The 16389-nt window shown below is 35.9% G+C and overlaps 2 protein-coding genes across 2 annotated transcripts; one reads left to right on the forward strand and one right to left on the reverse strand.

The window, feature by feature from the left end:
• Window positions 1-8832: 8832 nt before the first annotated feature.
• LOC112736894 (phenylcoumaran benzylic ether reductase POP1) lies at window positions 8833-10643 on the forward strand. The gene is made up of 5 exons (XM_025786560.3): window positions 8833-9115; window positions 9187-9321; window positions 9556-9793; window positions 9882-10085; window positions 10256-10643. The coding sequence occupies exons 1-5, from the start codon at window positions 8924-8926 to the stop codon at window positions 10420-10422; spliced, it is 936 nt and encodes a 311-aa protein (XP_025642345.1). The 5' UTR covers window positions 8833-8923; the 3' UTR covers window positions 10423-10643.
• A 564-nt stretch (window positions 10644-11207) lies between these two features.
• On the reverse strand, window positions 11208-16225 carry LOC112736895 (adoMet-dependent rRNA methyltransferase spb1). Its single transcript, XM_025786561.3, has 11 exons — window positions 15601-16225; window positions 15422-15469; window positions 15171-15329; window positions 15036-15082; window positions 14750-14906; window positions 14590-14651; window positions 14257-14446; window positions 13892-13981; window positions 13345-13487; window positions 13113-13239; window positions 11208-12546 (listed from the first exon to the last, which is right to left on the reverse strand). Exons 1-11 carry the CDS (start codon window positions 16078-16080, stop codon window positions 11554-11556), a joined length of 2496 nt encoding a protein of 831 aa, XP_025642346.1. The 5' UTR covers window positions 16081-16225; the 3' UTR covers window positions 11208-11553.
• Between the last annotated feature and the right edge of the window lie 164 nt (window positions 16226-16389).

Genomic DNA, 16389 nt, shown 5'->3' on the forward strand with positions numbered 1-16389 from the left:
ACAAAGGACAAAATAAATAAAAAATTAATTATAAGTAACAATAGAGCCATAAATAATGAAAATTTATAGTTCAAAATAATACTAAATTAAAGAGTACTGACAGTACTAGAAAAATTATAGAATATTTTCTTTTTGTCTGACATTATAAAATTTATATTACTCTCTTTTATATTTTTATTTTTTATTTTTTATTGTATTTATTTTATTTATATGATAAATATTTTTTATATTATTTTTGATAGTGTTCTGATTTTGCATGTATATAAAAAAAATTATTTAAATTGATATTTCTCTTAGTAATTTTTTATCTAGAAGTGATTTTGAGTAGTATAATCCAAACAACATTTATTTTACTATAATCAATTTTAATATAAAAATTGCCAAACATAAATCACGTTAACTCAAACTTACTTTTCATCAAAATCAATTTTACAAAATTAATTTTATGCAAATTTCCATTTATAAACTATAATCCAAACAGACACTACACTTTTCCCACCTAAAAACTAGCTATACATTTTTATTCACCCCAAAAGATACATTGCATTTTTATGTAAAACCAACTTCAGACCATAAATCTAATGAATAATGATATTGTGATTCAACCAAGTTGGATTGGTCTAGTGGTTAGTTCACTAATCCACTTAAGCAAGTGTCCCGCCTTCTACATTTTACTAGTGGTTAATTTAATTAGCTCTCTAATTAAATTTAAAAAAAACACTCATATCAAACCAAGCATATTGTTCTAGTCCAATGCATAAGGAGGCTAATTCCCACTCCAAATATTATTAAGAACACTTATATCTTTATCATTTGTGGATAAAATGATACATATTTTAAATATTTGTAATATAAAGAAATCAAATATTTTTTAAAAATTATTAATTTATATTTTTAAAATATTTAATTTAATTTGATATATTTTGATTTTGTTTAATTAGTTATTAAATTGAACGGTATATTATAAATTTAGGGTTTTTTTTTTATTTTAACCTAATAAGAGGTTATAAATATCTCATAAATTATGGTAATCGTCGTTCAAAGATTAGAGATGTGAAAATCCTTTTTTTGGTTTCATAATGAAACCATAATGTGGACAAGTAAGGTTGAGTGAGTTCTTCTCTTATTGTATCGGGAAGTTGGGTAGAAAGTTGAGGAGACTCTTCGATTCAATTCCCAAACTATAGTGTGGACAAGTTAGGTTAAATAGTTCCTTTCTTACCATGTCAAAAAATTAGATAGAAAATAAAGTAATTCTCTTTGTATTCAAATTTCAATCTATCTTTTTTTTTCTATTTCAATCTCAATGTATCTTTTTATTCCGTTTGAATTCTTATCTTTTTGGCTATCCTCTTTTTTTATATCACAAAAGTAAGAATTTAATCTATATTTATTTTAGAATTATTTGTGCTTTTTTTTAATTTAGAAGATTAGAACTATCATCAATATACCTAAAATAAAACTCCGTGCTTAATTATCTAACATTTTATTTGAGCTCAATAAGATACGAGTTATACGGCCAGTATCAGACCTGACTTGGAAAGCAAGGCAAAAGTTTTTCCCATTACTTCGATTATTATTATTAAAAAATATCACACATGATTATCTAAAGTCACTCTTCAGCAATGACCAAATCTCATTTATAAACTCTAAATATTTTAACATTCAAGTATTTTTTTTCTTTTCAATTTTATTCTAAATCTACTAAAATTCTCACTAACTTAAATATTAATGTCTCTTACAATTTTTTTTATCATTGTTCAAGTGAAGACGTCAAAAAAATTACCGTTTCAATAAATAAGTCAAAACCTTTACCCAAAATGTTTAAATCTCACGTCAAAATTTAAAATTATTATTCAGTTTCTAGTAATACTAAAAAATATAACATAAACATGCTAATTTCAAACTTTTATTTGACAAAACGACACGATATATATATTATGATAAAGTATACATTAATTTTTTAAATTTTTTATATTTTTAATTGCATAAAATAATTTAAATAAATTTTTTATTAATAATTAATAGTACAGGTTATTTTTAAATTTATTTCAATCATATCGATTAACAAAAAATAATCATATTTTAATGTGTTTAGATGTGTTAAAAAATATTTTTTTTATTAAGACAATTGATCATAAAAAATACGTTTATACAAGTGTCAAACAAATGTTATATGTAAATTATGTTATGAAAAAAAGGCAACTTAACAAAATAAATGGAATCAGGGAGTTTGATGAGCCATGCGAATGACATTGACAAGGATGTGTATTTTATGTTGATATATTTTTATTTTTGGGTGAATATTCACATGTAATTATTTATGTATAAAATTGATAGTTAAAATATGTTAAATAATAATTTAGTTAAATACATTAAATTATTTAATAAATAATAATTATCAACTAATAATTTTATATAAAGATAATTATACATAAATTTTTACATTTATTTTTGTATAATTAATTACCCTGAATGATTCCAAAAGAAAGCCACCAAAAAATAAAGCAAACGAGACTCTTTTTTTGTTCATAATGCATCAAATGGTAAGAATTGAATTGGAGACCGAATTTGTCAGATTATTAATTTATTAATTCAATCGATGAATCATTAGTTGAATCGGTAAAATCGATCTTATGAATAAAAAAATAAAATAATTAAAAATTTAAAATATATATCTTAACTAATATTTTAAAAACAATTAAGTTTTAACAAATTATAATCCGATTATTATTAGATAAATATAAAAAATTTTCAGGATAAAGATTTTTAATTTTATTTTTTATATTAAAATATTATATTATTATATACTATATATATTTATTAAAAAATAATATTAATAAATATTATATAATTATAAAAAAATTATATTATAATTAATAAAAATATAATTAATTTAAATATAAAATTAAAATAATATAAAAAATTATTATACAATTTTATTATATAATTAACAATTAGCATATGAAATAATAAGGAATAACATAATTTAATGACAAAGAGAACATGCAGTACAAGAAGGATCTAAATTTAAACTATATTTTTATCAATTTTAGAATTTTCTCTTGAGCAATTTGGTTGAATTGGACTGATTTTTTACCAATTTTTATCGGTTTGACTAATTCTTACTAGTTTTTTTTATCTTAAACGGACTTTAAACTAGAACAAATCGGTTGAAAATTCAATTTATCAATTTTTCGATTGAAGATCCGATTTTTTATAACTATGCATCAAACATTACAATTGTTTAATATACCCCCTCCTTTCATTTCTACCTACCAAACATATTCCCAGTACTCCATATGAAAAATTAATTAATTTTCTAAGAGCAAAGTTGAAAAAGAGATATGTGTAGACAGACAAGCACTTACTCCAATGTCTCACAAAAAGAAATTGTAATGATATCTTTTGAAGGCACTACTATTATATTATTGATTTATTTCCTAAATTTACGCATTCTAACTTTTATTGGTGTCGGGGAGGGGATGCAAGAAGGGGTGCAGGCAGTCGAAGAGGGATTGGTGCCGGTGCAGGTGGTCTGGGTAGAGGTCCCGTCGATGGGGGCTGGTCCGGTGGCGCCGCATGATACGCAGGGAGATGCGATGGAATTGGCGGGGACGGGTGTACCTGCGGAGATTGGTGTTGGGGAGGGGATACGGGAGGAGGTGTGCGTGTTCGAGGAGGGACTGGTGCCGGTTCCGGTGAACTGGGCAGGAACCGTGGACGATGGCCGAGATCTAGGGAGCCTTCCGGGGATGTTGGACCGAGGGAGAGGGAAGGAAGTGGCCATGGCGGGTAACCGAACAGCAAAGGAATGGGAGCCAGGTTGGGCAAAAGGGGGAGGAGCGCCTGTGAAGGGGATTAGCACAGGAATAGGCACGAGGAGGAACAACAAACACACCCAGGAAGATATGGCCAGGGATTCGCAAGAGGCACAGATGCATGAAAATGAAATTACTTGGGCTCTAGCGGTTGAATCTGGTGCTGTGCTGTATGATGATGATGTGGATATCATGAGCATTTTGAAAGCTCAAAATGACGAAATAGCAGCAAAACGAAGATTGACAAAACAAAAAGAAAAGGCAAGAAGGAGTCGCCCGAAGAACAAACATAAGGTGAACAGTACTTTGTCTAAATGATTGTGAGTTGTTGGAATATTAGGGGGTTGAGGGGAGATGGGAAAATAGGTATGTTGAAATCATTGAAGAAAAAATATAATTTACATATGCTGGGTTTGATTGAAACGAAAAAAGAAGTGATCTCCAAGTATGATGTTGCAAGAATTTGGGGAGATAATACGGTGGGTTGGGAGTTTGTGGAATCTGATGGAACGGCTGGAGGCCTCTTATTGATGTGGGATGACATGATGTTTCAGACTAGTCATTGCTATAAAGGTGAGAGGTGGTTGTGCATTGAAGGAGTGTTAACAAAGAATAATTTTCACTGTGCGTACTGTTTAGTGTATGGGGCGCATGGGAGGGAAGAAAAGCGGGTGGTTTGGGAAGAATTGAGCTATATTGTGGGATTGTGCCAAGTCCCTCTCTTCTTGCTTGGGGATTTCAATGAGATTTTGCAAGTGGAGGAAAGGAAAGGGGGGACAACGATGCCGGCATCAGCGGAGGAGTTTAAGAGTTGGGTTCAAGACATGCAGTTGGTGGATCTACCTCTCTCTGATGGGAAGTTCACATGGTTTAGGGGTCAATCTTGTAGTCGAATTGATAGGGTGCTGGTTTCTGTTGAGTGGGTTGAGGAATTTCCTGACATTCGGGTAAGAGGTGGTCCGAGGGGCCTGTCAGATCACTGCCCGTTAATTGTGGAGGATGCTCGGGTTCGAGGGGGCCCGCGACCTTTCCGGAGTTTAGATTCCTGGTTTACCCATGAGGGTTTCCTGAGGATGGTGCGGGACGAATGGAGGAACCTGGGAGATGCTCCCTTCATTGGTAAATTGAAGTCATTGACGGTGCCTTTGAGGCAATGGCACAAGGATAACTTCTGTGATATGGACAGTAGACTGATGAGGTTTGAGGATGAAATAAAGAAGCTTGATATCCAGGTTAGTGATGGAATTTATGATAGTACGACGGAAGCTAGGAGAAAGGCGCTGGTGAGTTTTTGTGAAAAGTGGTACATCAGGAAGGAAATTCACTGGAAGCAGATGTCTCGTTCCAAACATGCGAGGGACATGGACAGGAATACGAGATATTTTCATAACATTGCATCGGCCAGAAGGCGACATAACAGAATTGATGCTCTGGTGATACAGGGAAGGTTGGTGCGGAACCCGGTAAGAATAAAGTATGCAATTAGGGGGTTCTATAAGAAGCTATATCACCAGGAATATGCTCCGAGAATCGGTGTGCGGGATGGGTTACTAAAACAGATAGATAGGGCTGAGGCTGAGGCATTGGAGGTTCTGCCGTCGGCGGAAGAAATCAGGGAAGTAGTATGGGATTGTGAATCGTCTAAAGCCCCAGGGAGTGATGGGTTCAATATGAATTTCATCAAGAAATGCTGGGAGGAGATTGGACAGGAGTTCACTGGAGCAGTAATGCAATTCTTCCAAACGGCAGAGTTACCATCTGATGTGAATATCACGTGGGTGACACTGGCCCCAAAATTTGTGGGGGCTAAAGAAATCAAGGACTTCCGGCCGATTAGTATGGTGGGCTGTGTTTACAAGGTTATATCGAAGGTTTTGGTTAGAAGGATGCGATCGGTTATGCCAGGATTGGTGGGAGAAACCCAAACTGCATTTGTAAAGGGTAGGAAAATCCATGACGGTGCGCTCATTGCATGTGAGACAGTCCATTGGCTCAAGACGCGAAAGAAGAAGGCGGCTATTATCAAGCTTGATTTTCAAAAAGCATATGATAGAGTCCGATGGAGCTTTGTAGATATTGTACTTCAGAAAATGGGGTTCGGACAGAGATGGAGGGATTGGGTGAAAGAGTGTGTGAGCACGGCATCTATGTCAGTTCTGGTAAATGGGTCTCCAACCAAGCCATTCAACATGGAGCGGGGCCTAAGACAAGGGGACCCCCTGTCCCCCCTTCTGTTTGTGCTTGTGGTTGATGTGTTGCATCGGATGATGGGGGAAGCAGTAAGAAACAGACGTATTGAACCACTAATGGTCGGAGGTGAGCATGTAGAATTATCGCACCTTCAATTTGCGGATGATACGATTCTATTTTGTCCTCCAAACACAGAGACAGTGGTAAATTATAAGAGATTGTTACGGTGTTTTGAGTTGATGTCGGGGTTGAGCATCAATTATGATAAGTCAAATTTGATACCAATAAACTGTGAGCAGGAGTGGGTTGATCAGGTGTGCGGCCTGCTGGGATGCAACCAAGCTGGGTTACCGGTTAGATACCTTGGAATCTCTCTCGGTGCGAATCCGAGGCTAGTGAAGACTTGGAAACCAGTCATAGACAAGGTGAAAGAAAAGCTCAGCTTATGGAAAGCGAAGGTATTGAATAAAGCAGGCAAGCTTATCCTCATTAAGTCGGTGTTGAATAGCCTGCCGATATATTACTTAAGCCTGTACAAGATGCCAAAGGCGGTTGCGGACAAGCTGGTTGAGTTGCAAAGAAGATTTATGTGGGGTAAGGGGGATGGAAAGGATGGTATCCCATTAGTTAGGTGGGAGGTGGTCCAGGCTCCGAAGAAGGCTGGGGGTTTGGGAGTTGGGGATGCAGTGCTTCGGAACACAGCACTCTTGTTTAAGTGGTGGTGGCGGTTTTCAAAAGAGGATTGCCCCTTGTGGAAGAAAATTGTATGCTCCTGTAACAATTTGAGCCCTGATGTCATGTTGGTAAATCAGAAAATACCAGAGAAAGGCGGGCCTTGGAAGGACATATGCCAGTTAAACATAAAGGAACAGCGACTAAGGGATAAATTGGTTACTGGCCTGTCTATGGAAGTAGGAAATGGAAGGAGTACTCTGTTTTGGGAAGATAACTGGGTGCAAGGCGGGCCGCTGAAAGAGGCGTTTCCAAGACTATTCTCGGTTTCCAACCAACAAGAAGAGGTGGTAGGGGATTGTGGGTTTTGGGATGGATTGGAGTGGATATGGAACTTCCAATGGAGAAGGGAGCTTTTCCAATGGGAGCTGGAACTTGTTCACCAGCTGCATGAGAGGTTACGGCCGGTAAAGCTGTCACAGGGTATGGAGGATAATGTGGTCTGGAAGTTTGATAGTAAGGGTGTGTTTTCTACTAAGTCTCTCATGCGGGTCCTTCAATCAGAGAATCTGCCAGCAGCGATCACAAGCTATAGTTTCACAAGTTCATTATGGAAAGGAGTGGTGCCTCCGAGGATTGAGCTTTTTGGCTGGTTTGTCCTTGTAGGTAGAGTTAATACCAAAGACAGGTTGAGTAGGCTAGGCGTTATTCATCACAGTGATAATATTTGTGTGCTCTGTAACAAGGAGATAGAAACTGTCCAGCATCTATTTCTTTTGTGTGATATAGCATGGCAAGTATGGTGCAGTTGGTTGCGGTCAGTTGGTAGAGAGTGGGCTATTCCGGGTTCCATCAAAGGTCTGTTTGAGAGTTGGGCTGGTTTGCACACGAGTAAACAAGAGCAGAAGCGGTGGTTGATTGGGTTCTTTGCAGTGATTTGGAACATCTGGTTGGAACGTAATGGTAGGATTTTCAACAATCAGATAACAGGTGTTGACCTCATCCAACAGAAAATGTTTATGAACTACAAAGAATGGACTGACAGTAATCTCAGGGCGTGTTGATAGCAGGGCAGGTGATGTCAGGCGTTATGGTTGTTTCTTTGTTCTCCTCTTTGTAGCACCTTGACTTTTGCTCCACTGTTTGTGTTGAGCTTTCGTTGTTTCAAAAAAAAAAACTTTTATTGATAAATATTATAAAATTCATCTTAAGCGATTTAATCATATAAAACCAAAACAGATAGAACAATTGATTAGGAGGATAAATTAGATGGAATATAAGCAAGTGATAAAAATAAAAAAATTCTAAAATATTATACATAAAATGATAAAAACAAAATTTACGTGGATTGCACATCTATTTATATCATATAAGAATTGATGTCAATATATAATAGAATAAATCTATATCATATTATTTTTTGTATTTGTTCTACGTCAGCAATTTTGCATATATAGTAATTTTACAATATAAAAAATAATTAGATTGTTATATAGTATTAATATACTATTTATTATCAACCATTATAAAATTAAATTAATTGATATACCACTAAATAAAATTTTAAATTTCTTAATTAATTAAATTTAAGAAATATTTATTTTTAAATTGAATTAAAAATAATAGTTATGTAATTATTATCTACATTAAAATTGTAATTTTTTTTGTTGAATAATTATATTTAATCATATACGAATTGCCAAATGAATATTTTGTACAATATTTTTTACAAATTAATTTTTAAATTTAATATTAATTTATATATTATCTAATCTATTGCTAAATAATACAAATTTTAAATATATGGATCCTGCTAGAAAGACAATGGACTATTTGTACAATGTGTACAGCTATTAAGTTATAAAATGAACATCCCCATACTATTTAGAATAACCATCCAAATACTAGCGATAATAAACATCTTCCAGATTCACTAAGGATCGAACTCTTGACTTTTCAGATCTAGCGCTCTAATATCATGTCATGATACCACTTATCCCAAAAGCTTCAGTTGATTGGAAAAAGATAACACTAATGATTATATCTCTAATACTCCCTAAATCTCCATTGTGTGTATTGTATAAATATTCCATTAACTCCTCGCACTTTCCCTAAATATATATACTATATAGTCTAAAGAAGCATAGAATTTAGTTGAGGCTCTATAAAAGAACCCCTCTTCTATTCAATTCAGTTTGACTTTAATTATTGCTGTGTCATCTGTCCCTTTTAATCATTCAATGATAATGGCTGCCGCAGACACCAAGATTCTCTTCATCGGAGGCACCGGTTACATCGGAAAGTTCATCGTGGAAGCGAGTATCAATGCCGGCCACCCAACTTTCCTCTTGGTCCGAGAGTCAAGTCTTTCCAATCCAGAAAAGGCATCACTCATTCACAAGTTCAAGAACTTGGGTGCCCAACTTGTTTTTGTAAGTTTATTTTTTCACTCTTGAATCTTCATTTTTCACTACTTATATTAATTTTCTAAGTTTGGGAACAGGGAGATGTATATGATCATGAGAGTTTGGTTAAAGCCATCAAGCAGGTGGATGTGGTGATTTCTACTATTGGAACCATGGAAGTAGCTAATCAAGATAAGATCATTGCTGCAATCAAAGAAGCAGGAAATGTTAAGGTAAATTACAAGCATATTCAAATTTCTTGTACATTTTTCTTGATGCCTTACAGAAATAACTTCAAGTGAAATGATTACATATAATTGATGAGGCAACAAAAGAATATGATAGATTATTCACATAATGATAGGTCAAGCTTGTCCCTAGAATATGATATATCATCTTCTAAGTTGATCATTAACATGATGGAAGCTTGTGTATCAAGAAAACTTATCATGAGCTTGTTTTAGCAGAGATTCTTTCCTTCAGAGTTTGGAAATGATGCAGACCGTGTTCAAGCTGTAGGGCCAGCAAAGAACGCATATGCCGTGAAGTCCCAAATTCGCAGAGCTGTCGAAGCTGCCGGAATTCCTCACACCATTGTGGTGTGCAACTTCTTTGCCGGCTACTTCCTACCGAATTTGTCACAACTTGAAGCCACAACTCCACCAAGAGATAAAGTTGTTATCTTAGGAGATGGAAATGTCAAATGTAAGATTAAGAACACATTTTTTTGCATCAAGACCAAGAAATATAAAAATTGGCACCTATCTAAAAACATTTTGCTTTGATTATATAGGTGTTTTCAATAAGGAAGAAGATATTGGTACTTATACTATCAAAGCTGTGAACGACCCAAGAACGTTGAACAAGATATTGTATATAAGACCCCCAAAGAACATAGTATCCTTCAATGAATTGGTATCTCTCTGGGAGAAGAAGATTAATAAGACACTAGAACGGATTTATGTTCCGGAAGATCAAGTCCTGAAGCAAATTGAAGGTTAGTTATGATGTGTAGAATTTGTTATTATTATTTAATTATTTTCCCTCTGCTTCTACCAATTGTATTACAATCTTGTGAAAATTTCATGACACCAAGATTTGAGGGTAAGTTGTTGAATATATGCATGTTTGGAGAGTTCTAAATTGGGTTGTTTCCTGTTGTTGCAGATTCTCCTTTCCCAATAAGTATAGAATTGTCAATTTGTCACACAGTATATGTGAAAGGAGGTCATACTAGCTATGAAATTGACCCACAAGTTGGAGTAGAAGCTTCAGCACTATATCCTGAAGTCAATTACACTACCGAGGATGAGTTCCTTAACCAGTTTATTTAACATGATTATGTTACTTGGAACTCAATAGTTTCAATGTTCACTTTGATCTTTTTCTATAGATTTTGTGTTTTAATATCATTACCAGTATTCAGTAATGTTGCACTTGTTTCTGTAAGAGGAGGAGGAGATGTTGAGTTATCAAACATCTCATTATAGAAAACTTGTGTTCTGAAATTAAAGTGTGGATGTCCTACTAATTAATGGAGCATGATTTTTCTTAATATGCTTTCACTAATAGCTAGTAAGTGGGTTAGATAGATAATTCATGATACATGTTTCCACTAATACCTAATAAGTGGGTTAGTGTTTAGATTCAATTCTCATCTATAAATGGATGCTAGCTTCAGCACAACAACAATAACAAGCATAAGGGGACTAGTCACTTATTACGTAATGCTAGCTCATGTTTAATTCTTGTGTCTGATTTTTATATACTACAAAATCTATTCTCTTAAAAAAAATATTATTCATATATCAAACACTCTTGAAACTCTAAAAGTATTATAAAGAAAGCAGAATTATCTCGTAAATTAACAAGTACTATATTTTGTTAATATCATCAATATACAACTCTTCTCTTCTTATATAAATTTGTACATTTATTTATCTACTTCCATCATATTTTTCACAACAGTTTGAAATTACTTTTGTTTAAATTACATCAAATATCTTTATAAGCTTTCAGAAAGGCGAAAACCATGTCACGACTGTGACATAGATGGCATATTCAATATTCACATTTTATTTTATTCTTTATCCAAGAGAAAATATTATGCCAGTTCAAATTGCTAATAAATCTGTTCGTAATCAAGATTTTAAATTCTTAGCAGTACGTTTAGGCAGTCATAAATTGCCCTACCAGCAGCACTAAAAAATTGATGGTCCTTACATTACAACCCGCTTTAAAGCTGACCACAAATAATAACAACTCTATTAGGCATTAGCTGCTATTTATGATAGTATTAAACTAAATCAAAATTGGCTTTCAAGAAGGGCAGGAAAGAAAAAATGTTCTACTCGATAAACATTAATACCTATTGCACATTCCACAACAGCAACTAAAAGACAAACAATGTGAAGATCGTAACAAAACTGAGACACGAGTCAAGAAATTGCATTTCAACCTATTTTTCATTTATTCCCCTTTCTTCCCTTCTTGGCAGGGGCCTTTGCAGATCCCTTACCCTTTGGGGCCTTGCCCTTCGTCTTGGAACCCCCTTTTCCTCCCTTTCCCATTCCATGTTTCCTAGCATCCTTCTTCATTCTCCGATCAACAAGGACTTTTCCCTTCCCAGTCTTAACTTGAACACCTTTCTTTGCAACTACATACTCTTTTTGAGGTCTCTTCGGAACAGCCTTCTTATATAGTTTGTCGATTTGCTTCATCTTTGAACGATCAGATATCTCTGTCTGGTCCGATATTGCATTTGCTTTCTTCCGTACCTTCTCAAGCTTCCTCGTTGCAACACGTTTCTTTCGAGCTTTGGCCTCCGCAACCTTCTTTGCAGGCCGAGCATCGATTTCTTTAAACTGTGCTCTCATTGCAGCAATTTCCTCTTTGGTGATAGGCTTTATTGGTTGCCGGTGTCTCCTTTCCTCATCTAGAAACCACTTAGGCAATCCCTCATCATCAAACATGTACTTATTATATGCATCATCCAGTATCTCCTCCCGCTTCTTTTTCCTAAGCATCTTCTTAGCATAAGCCAATATCTCAGCTTTGGTTTCAACATCTTCCTCTGATTCATCAGAAGATGAATCATCACTTGAATCAGTAGCTGGTGCGGGAACTATCTCAAAATCCTCCTTTTTCTTGGATGGTTGGGATTGTGGGGGATCTATGGTCACAGAAGCCTTTGTTTTGTTTTCTTTATTTTTTTTTGTTAAGGAGACACTCTCTTTAGGCCCATCTATATCCATTTCATCTTCACTATCATATTTACCAAAGTCACCCTCCTCTACAGCTTCAGCAAATAAGTCCTGACTAAACCATTTATTTTTTATTTCCTCCTGGGTGGGCTCTGCCCCATCATTGAGTGGAACCACCAAAGGATTTGCTTCTTGATCACCCTGATCTTCATCGGAATCATATTTGGACTGAACAATATCATCATCCTCACCATCCTGCACAGTAAAATGCATAAAATTTCCTTTTGCAACCCACAATAAATATGCACCCTTCCATGGGTCTATACATGTTCTACATGACAAGCATACCAGTCCTTAACAGTTACTTGAGAGCAAGCAAGCAAATGCAACATATCAACAGGAGAACAGAACATGAAAATTATATTGCCAGTAGTATGGAGGATACGTTTGGATCAAAGGAAGGGAGAGGACAAAGGGACGCAATGAAAGAAAGGGGATCAAATGATTATTTTTGTTCCCTCCAGTTTAAATAATCATATCATAATCCTCAGAGTCTTCATTTCCCTATATAGAACTCTTGAACAAGGTTGAAACCTTGAAGAGTTGAAGGTTTACCTAAAACATTCCTTCCTCTTCCTTCTCCATCGAACATAAACCAAGGGGATAAAAAAAAATAGAAACTATATGACAGGGATAAAACATGGAATGATAGAAAAATCTAAAGTAGGGGACACATGCGCACATGGGCAGAGAGAAGCAAGTCTACAAGGAAGTCTAAGTAATACGCATAATAATGAAAATGAAAGATCCATTGTCAATACCTCCAGAAGTTGGGACTCTACATCAACAGATTTCTTACTACGCTTCCACTGCTTTGTGCTCCCTCCCTTTTTTACCACAAACCGCTCATAAGCTTGTTCAAGTAGATCATCCATTTGTTCATCATATCTGATATCAATTTATGTTCTTCGTTAAATATCATTACAAACCAGCAACAAGAACTTAAGGGTTAGCATAATGTTAAGAGCCCCACATAAAGAACCTGTCAATCACCTTTTACGTTCTTCATCAGAATCTTCTGTGTCGCCAGAAGAATGCTCCGCACCTCCATGAGTTGCTTCATCTTCACTGTCTTCTGCTTCATCCTCAGCCCCTTCATATTCAGTGGTATCAACAGCTACAAGATCCTTCTTACCCTGAAACCCCATGACAACAGATTAACAAAATTAATCCCTACTGGAAAAACTTCTCTAACCTAAAGATTATTTGCAATTGAAGCACATACCATTCAGATATGGCTACACAAAATATACAAAATCAAAACAACAGAAAAAATATCCAGTCCCAAAGGTAAGACTATTTAGATTTCTCATGGAGATCAAAATCATGATTCCTGTGCACATATCCTTTTGGATTTTGATGTACTCACTAAGTGTTAGTGTAAACCTCCCCATTATAAAGGGTAAAAAAAAAATCAATTATCAGGAGCATATCAACCCTATTTCCAGAGAGTTTAGAGGGGAAAGAAATGCAATTCAACAGGTTTTAGATCCTTTTCTGAACTGAAAATCCAAAAGAAACCAAAATGATGAAGTCAAACCTTCATAGATGAAAGTGAAAACAACTCTTGATCAACATAACCATCTTCTATTGCATCCATTTGCATCCCTGTTGCCTTTCGTGCCTTGTCCTACAAATTAACAATTAAAGTAATAAATACGTATGATCTCATCCACTTATAAAAGGAACTAAGAAGTAATAATCAAATTTAGAGTGCCATGATATATAGAATATTAATACAATGAATAAGGTTTTATCCTATTATTTTGACCAGATATCATATTCAAGGACGTTATATAATTCAGTATTATGATCTGCAAAAAATATGTCAATACTGATGTTGAATAGATCCTAAAACTATGTTCCAGTCTAAAATTAGTCAATAGTAACAGAGACACTAGATACCTTGGCTCTTCTTTTTGCAAGGAGCTTCTTTGCACGTTTCTTTTTGTGATCCATTGTATAAGTCAGCTCCTCCATTTCATTGAGTATTCTATCGTCTTCATCCACCTCAGGAACATTCTCGGCTTCTGCTTTGGTAGTGGGATCAGGCTTTTCAGTGGGTGCAAGAGCTTTTCTAATGTGAATTCGCCACCTAAATGTAACCAACAGATGGAAAACCGATCACAACAGAAAGAATTGCAACTATATTGAGGATTCAGCATTGTTAAAATATGTATGCATAGTCGCCAATGGGAAAATGTATGTCAAAATCAGAGACTTGGGCCAAGCAGGTACTTTAGAAGATGCTTGAAGTCTTGCTTCCCCAAAACCCTCAAATCATCGCACAGAGATTTCACCTGACAAGAAACGACACACAATGAATTTAAACTAAAATTATCATTGTTCAAGTATCCACTAATAACTATGAAACTAACCAAAAATTATACACAAGTACCTCTTCAGTTGTTAATTCATGATCCATGATTGGTTTATCAGCTGGATCGGTAAAGGTTATGCAAGTGACTGAACCAAGAATATCGAGAGGAGAATCCGACCAAATGAATTTAGCAGCTGATGACTCCTTCCTTAAAGTTGAGAGTCCATCTTCATAACTGTAAAAAAAAAAAGAAATTATCATTCAGCAACAGCATACCATGTATTTGAACCACAAGACAGCTACATCAATGGTTTTCCAAGCACAAGAAATTAGCATTTAGCAATAACAAATATGCAGAATTTACCCATCACGATGCCTCTTTTGCTTATTTTCTCTAAGTACATCCACCACCTGCATTAACAATTCACCAAACGTGAGTAAAACACAAACCCTAGCTTCGCCAATCCAGCCCAACCTTCCCGAAAATAAATTGTTTTACCTTAGCCTGCGGTTCAACGGACCCCTGAAAGAGATGCTTCACATCGAGAAGCCGTGGATCAATCTTAGCAGGTGCCTTGTACTTCAACCCCAAAACAAAAATCTCAGCAGACTCGGAACGACTAGCAGGTGGCTTTTCCACCTGAACCTTCTCAAACAACTGCAATCACACCAGCAAAGAAAAACCCTCAAATACAATTCTCAGTTTCTAACCCAACCATGCACAAAATAACAAACGAAATCATCACTCACCTGCTTCAAGCAAAATAGCACCGAACTATAATCCTGCGACCTAAAAACCTACCACACCAAAAAATAAAACCAAAATCAGACATAAGAAAGAAATAGCCAATAACTAATAAGTAACAACTAATTTCGTTCTTAATTTTGAATTCGATTCTTCGCATATGAGATTGATAATTAGATATTACCTTGGTGACGAAAGTGCCCTTGGGTGCCAAGAATTGAGTTGCGAGCTTAACGGCATCGATGACAAGGGCATTCTGGGACATGGCTTCCTGCGCCCAAGCGCCTCCGATATTTGGAGAACCGTCGTGGAGTATGACGTCGAATGCGGTGCAACCGTAATCGGTCATGAGCTTCTTGACGCGGCTCTTACACTCGGGCCTGGTGATATCCTCCTGGATGGCGATGGCGCCGCGGATGGGGGCGATTGGCGCAAGGTCGACGCCGATGACGAGGTGGCCAACGGGGACGTGCTTGACGGCGACCTGCATCCATCCTCCGGGGGCGGCGCAGAGGTCAAGGACGGCGGAGGCAGATTCGAGGAAGTTGTACTTGGAGTTGAGTTGGATCAACTTCCATGAAGCACGGGAACGGTAACCGTGATCTTTTGCTAAGTGGTAATACTGATCCAAACGGTGCTTCCCCTTGGCTTTCGCTTTCCCCATTGTTGCTGCTTCACTGAGCTTCCAAGGGTTTTGGTTAGGGTTTTGGGATCGCCCAGAAGGAAATGCCAAAGGGGCTCAGCGGTTCTTCTTCAAGTTCAAGGAAGCTATACAATTCAAGTTCGGGTCGGTTTTTTCAAACCCGTTTTCTTGGGCGTTTCTCTCTATTGGGCCTGTGCAAGAGTTTAACGGGCTCTACGAGATCTATGTTCCGATAGGATCTTTTACATTTGAAGAAAAGTAATAACCGACCAAAATCTGGCAACCATAATGAAAGAAAGACCCGAAAAAATTAAAAAAGGAACTAAAATA

Source organism: Arachis hypogaea, chromosome 13, assembly GCF_003086295.3.
Source record: "Arachis hypogaea cultivar Tifrunner chromosome 13, arahy.Tifrunner.gnm2.J5K5, whole genome shotgun sequence".
NCBI classification, from domain to species: Eukaryota; Viridiplantae; Streptophyta; class Magnoliopsida; order Fabales; family Fabaceae; genus Arachis; species Arachis hypogaea.

Excerpts from the sequence above, each read along its gene's own strand:
- LOC112736895 (XM_025786561.3), bottom strand. The coding sequence starts at position 16,080 with ATGGGGAAAGCGAAAGCCAAGGGGAAGCACCGTTTGGATCAGTATTAC. Across the intron at positions 14,652-14,749 it reads ATGAATTAACAACTGAAGAG|GTGAAATCTCTGTGCGATGA; the intron begins GTACTTGTGTAT and ends GTTTCTTGTCAG. Across the intron at positions 12,547-13,112 it reads TAGAGTCCCAACTTCTGGAG|GATGGTGAGGATGATGATAT; the intron begins GTATTGACAATG and ends TTTACTGTGCAG.
- LOC112736894 (XM_025786560.3), top strand. The coding sequence starts at position 8,924 with ATGATAATGGCTGCCGCAGACACCAAGATTCTCTTCATCGGAGGCACC. Across the intron at positions 9,322-9,555 it reads AAGAAGCAGGAAATGTTAAG|AGATTCTTTCCTTCAGAGTT; the intron begins GTAAATTACAAG and ends TTGTTTTAGCAG. Across the intron at positions 10,086-10,255 it reads AGTCCTGAAGCAAATTGAAG|ATTCTCCTTTCCCAATAAGT; the intron begins GTTAGTTATGAT and ends CTGTTGTTGCAG.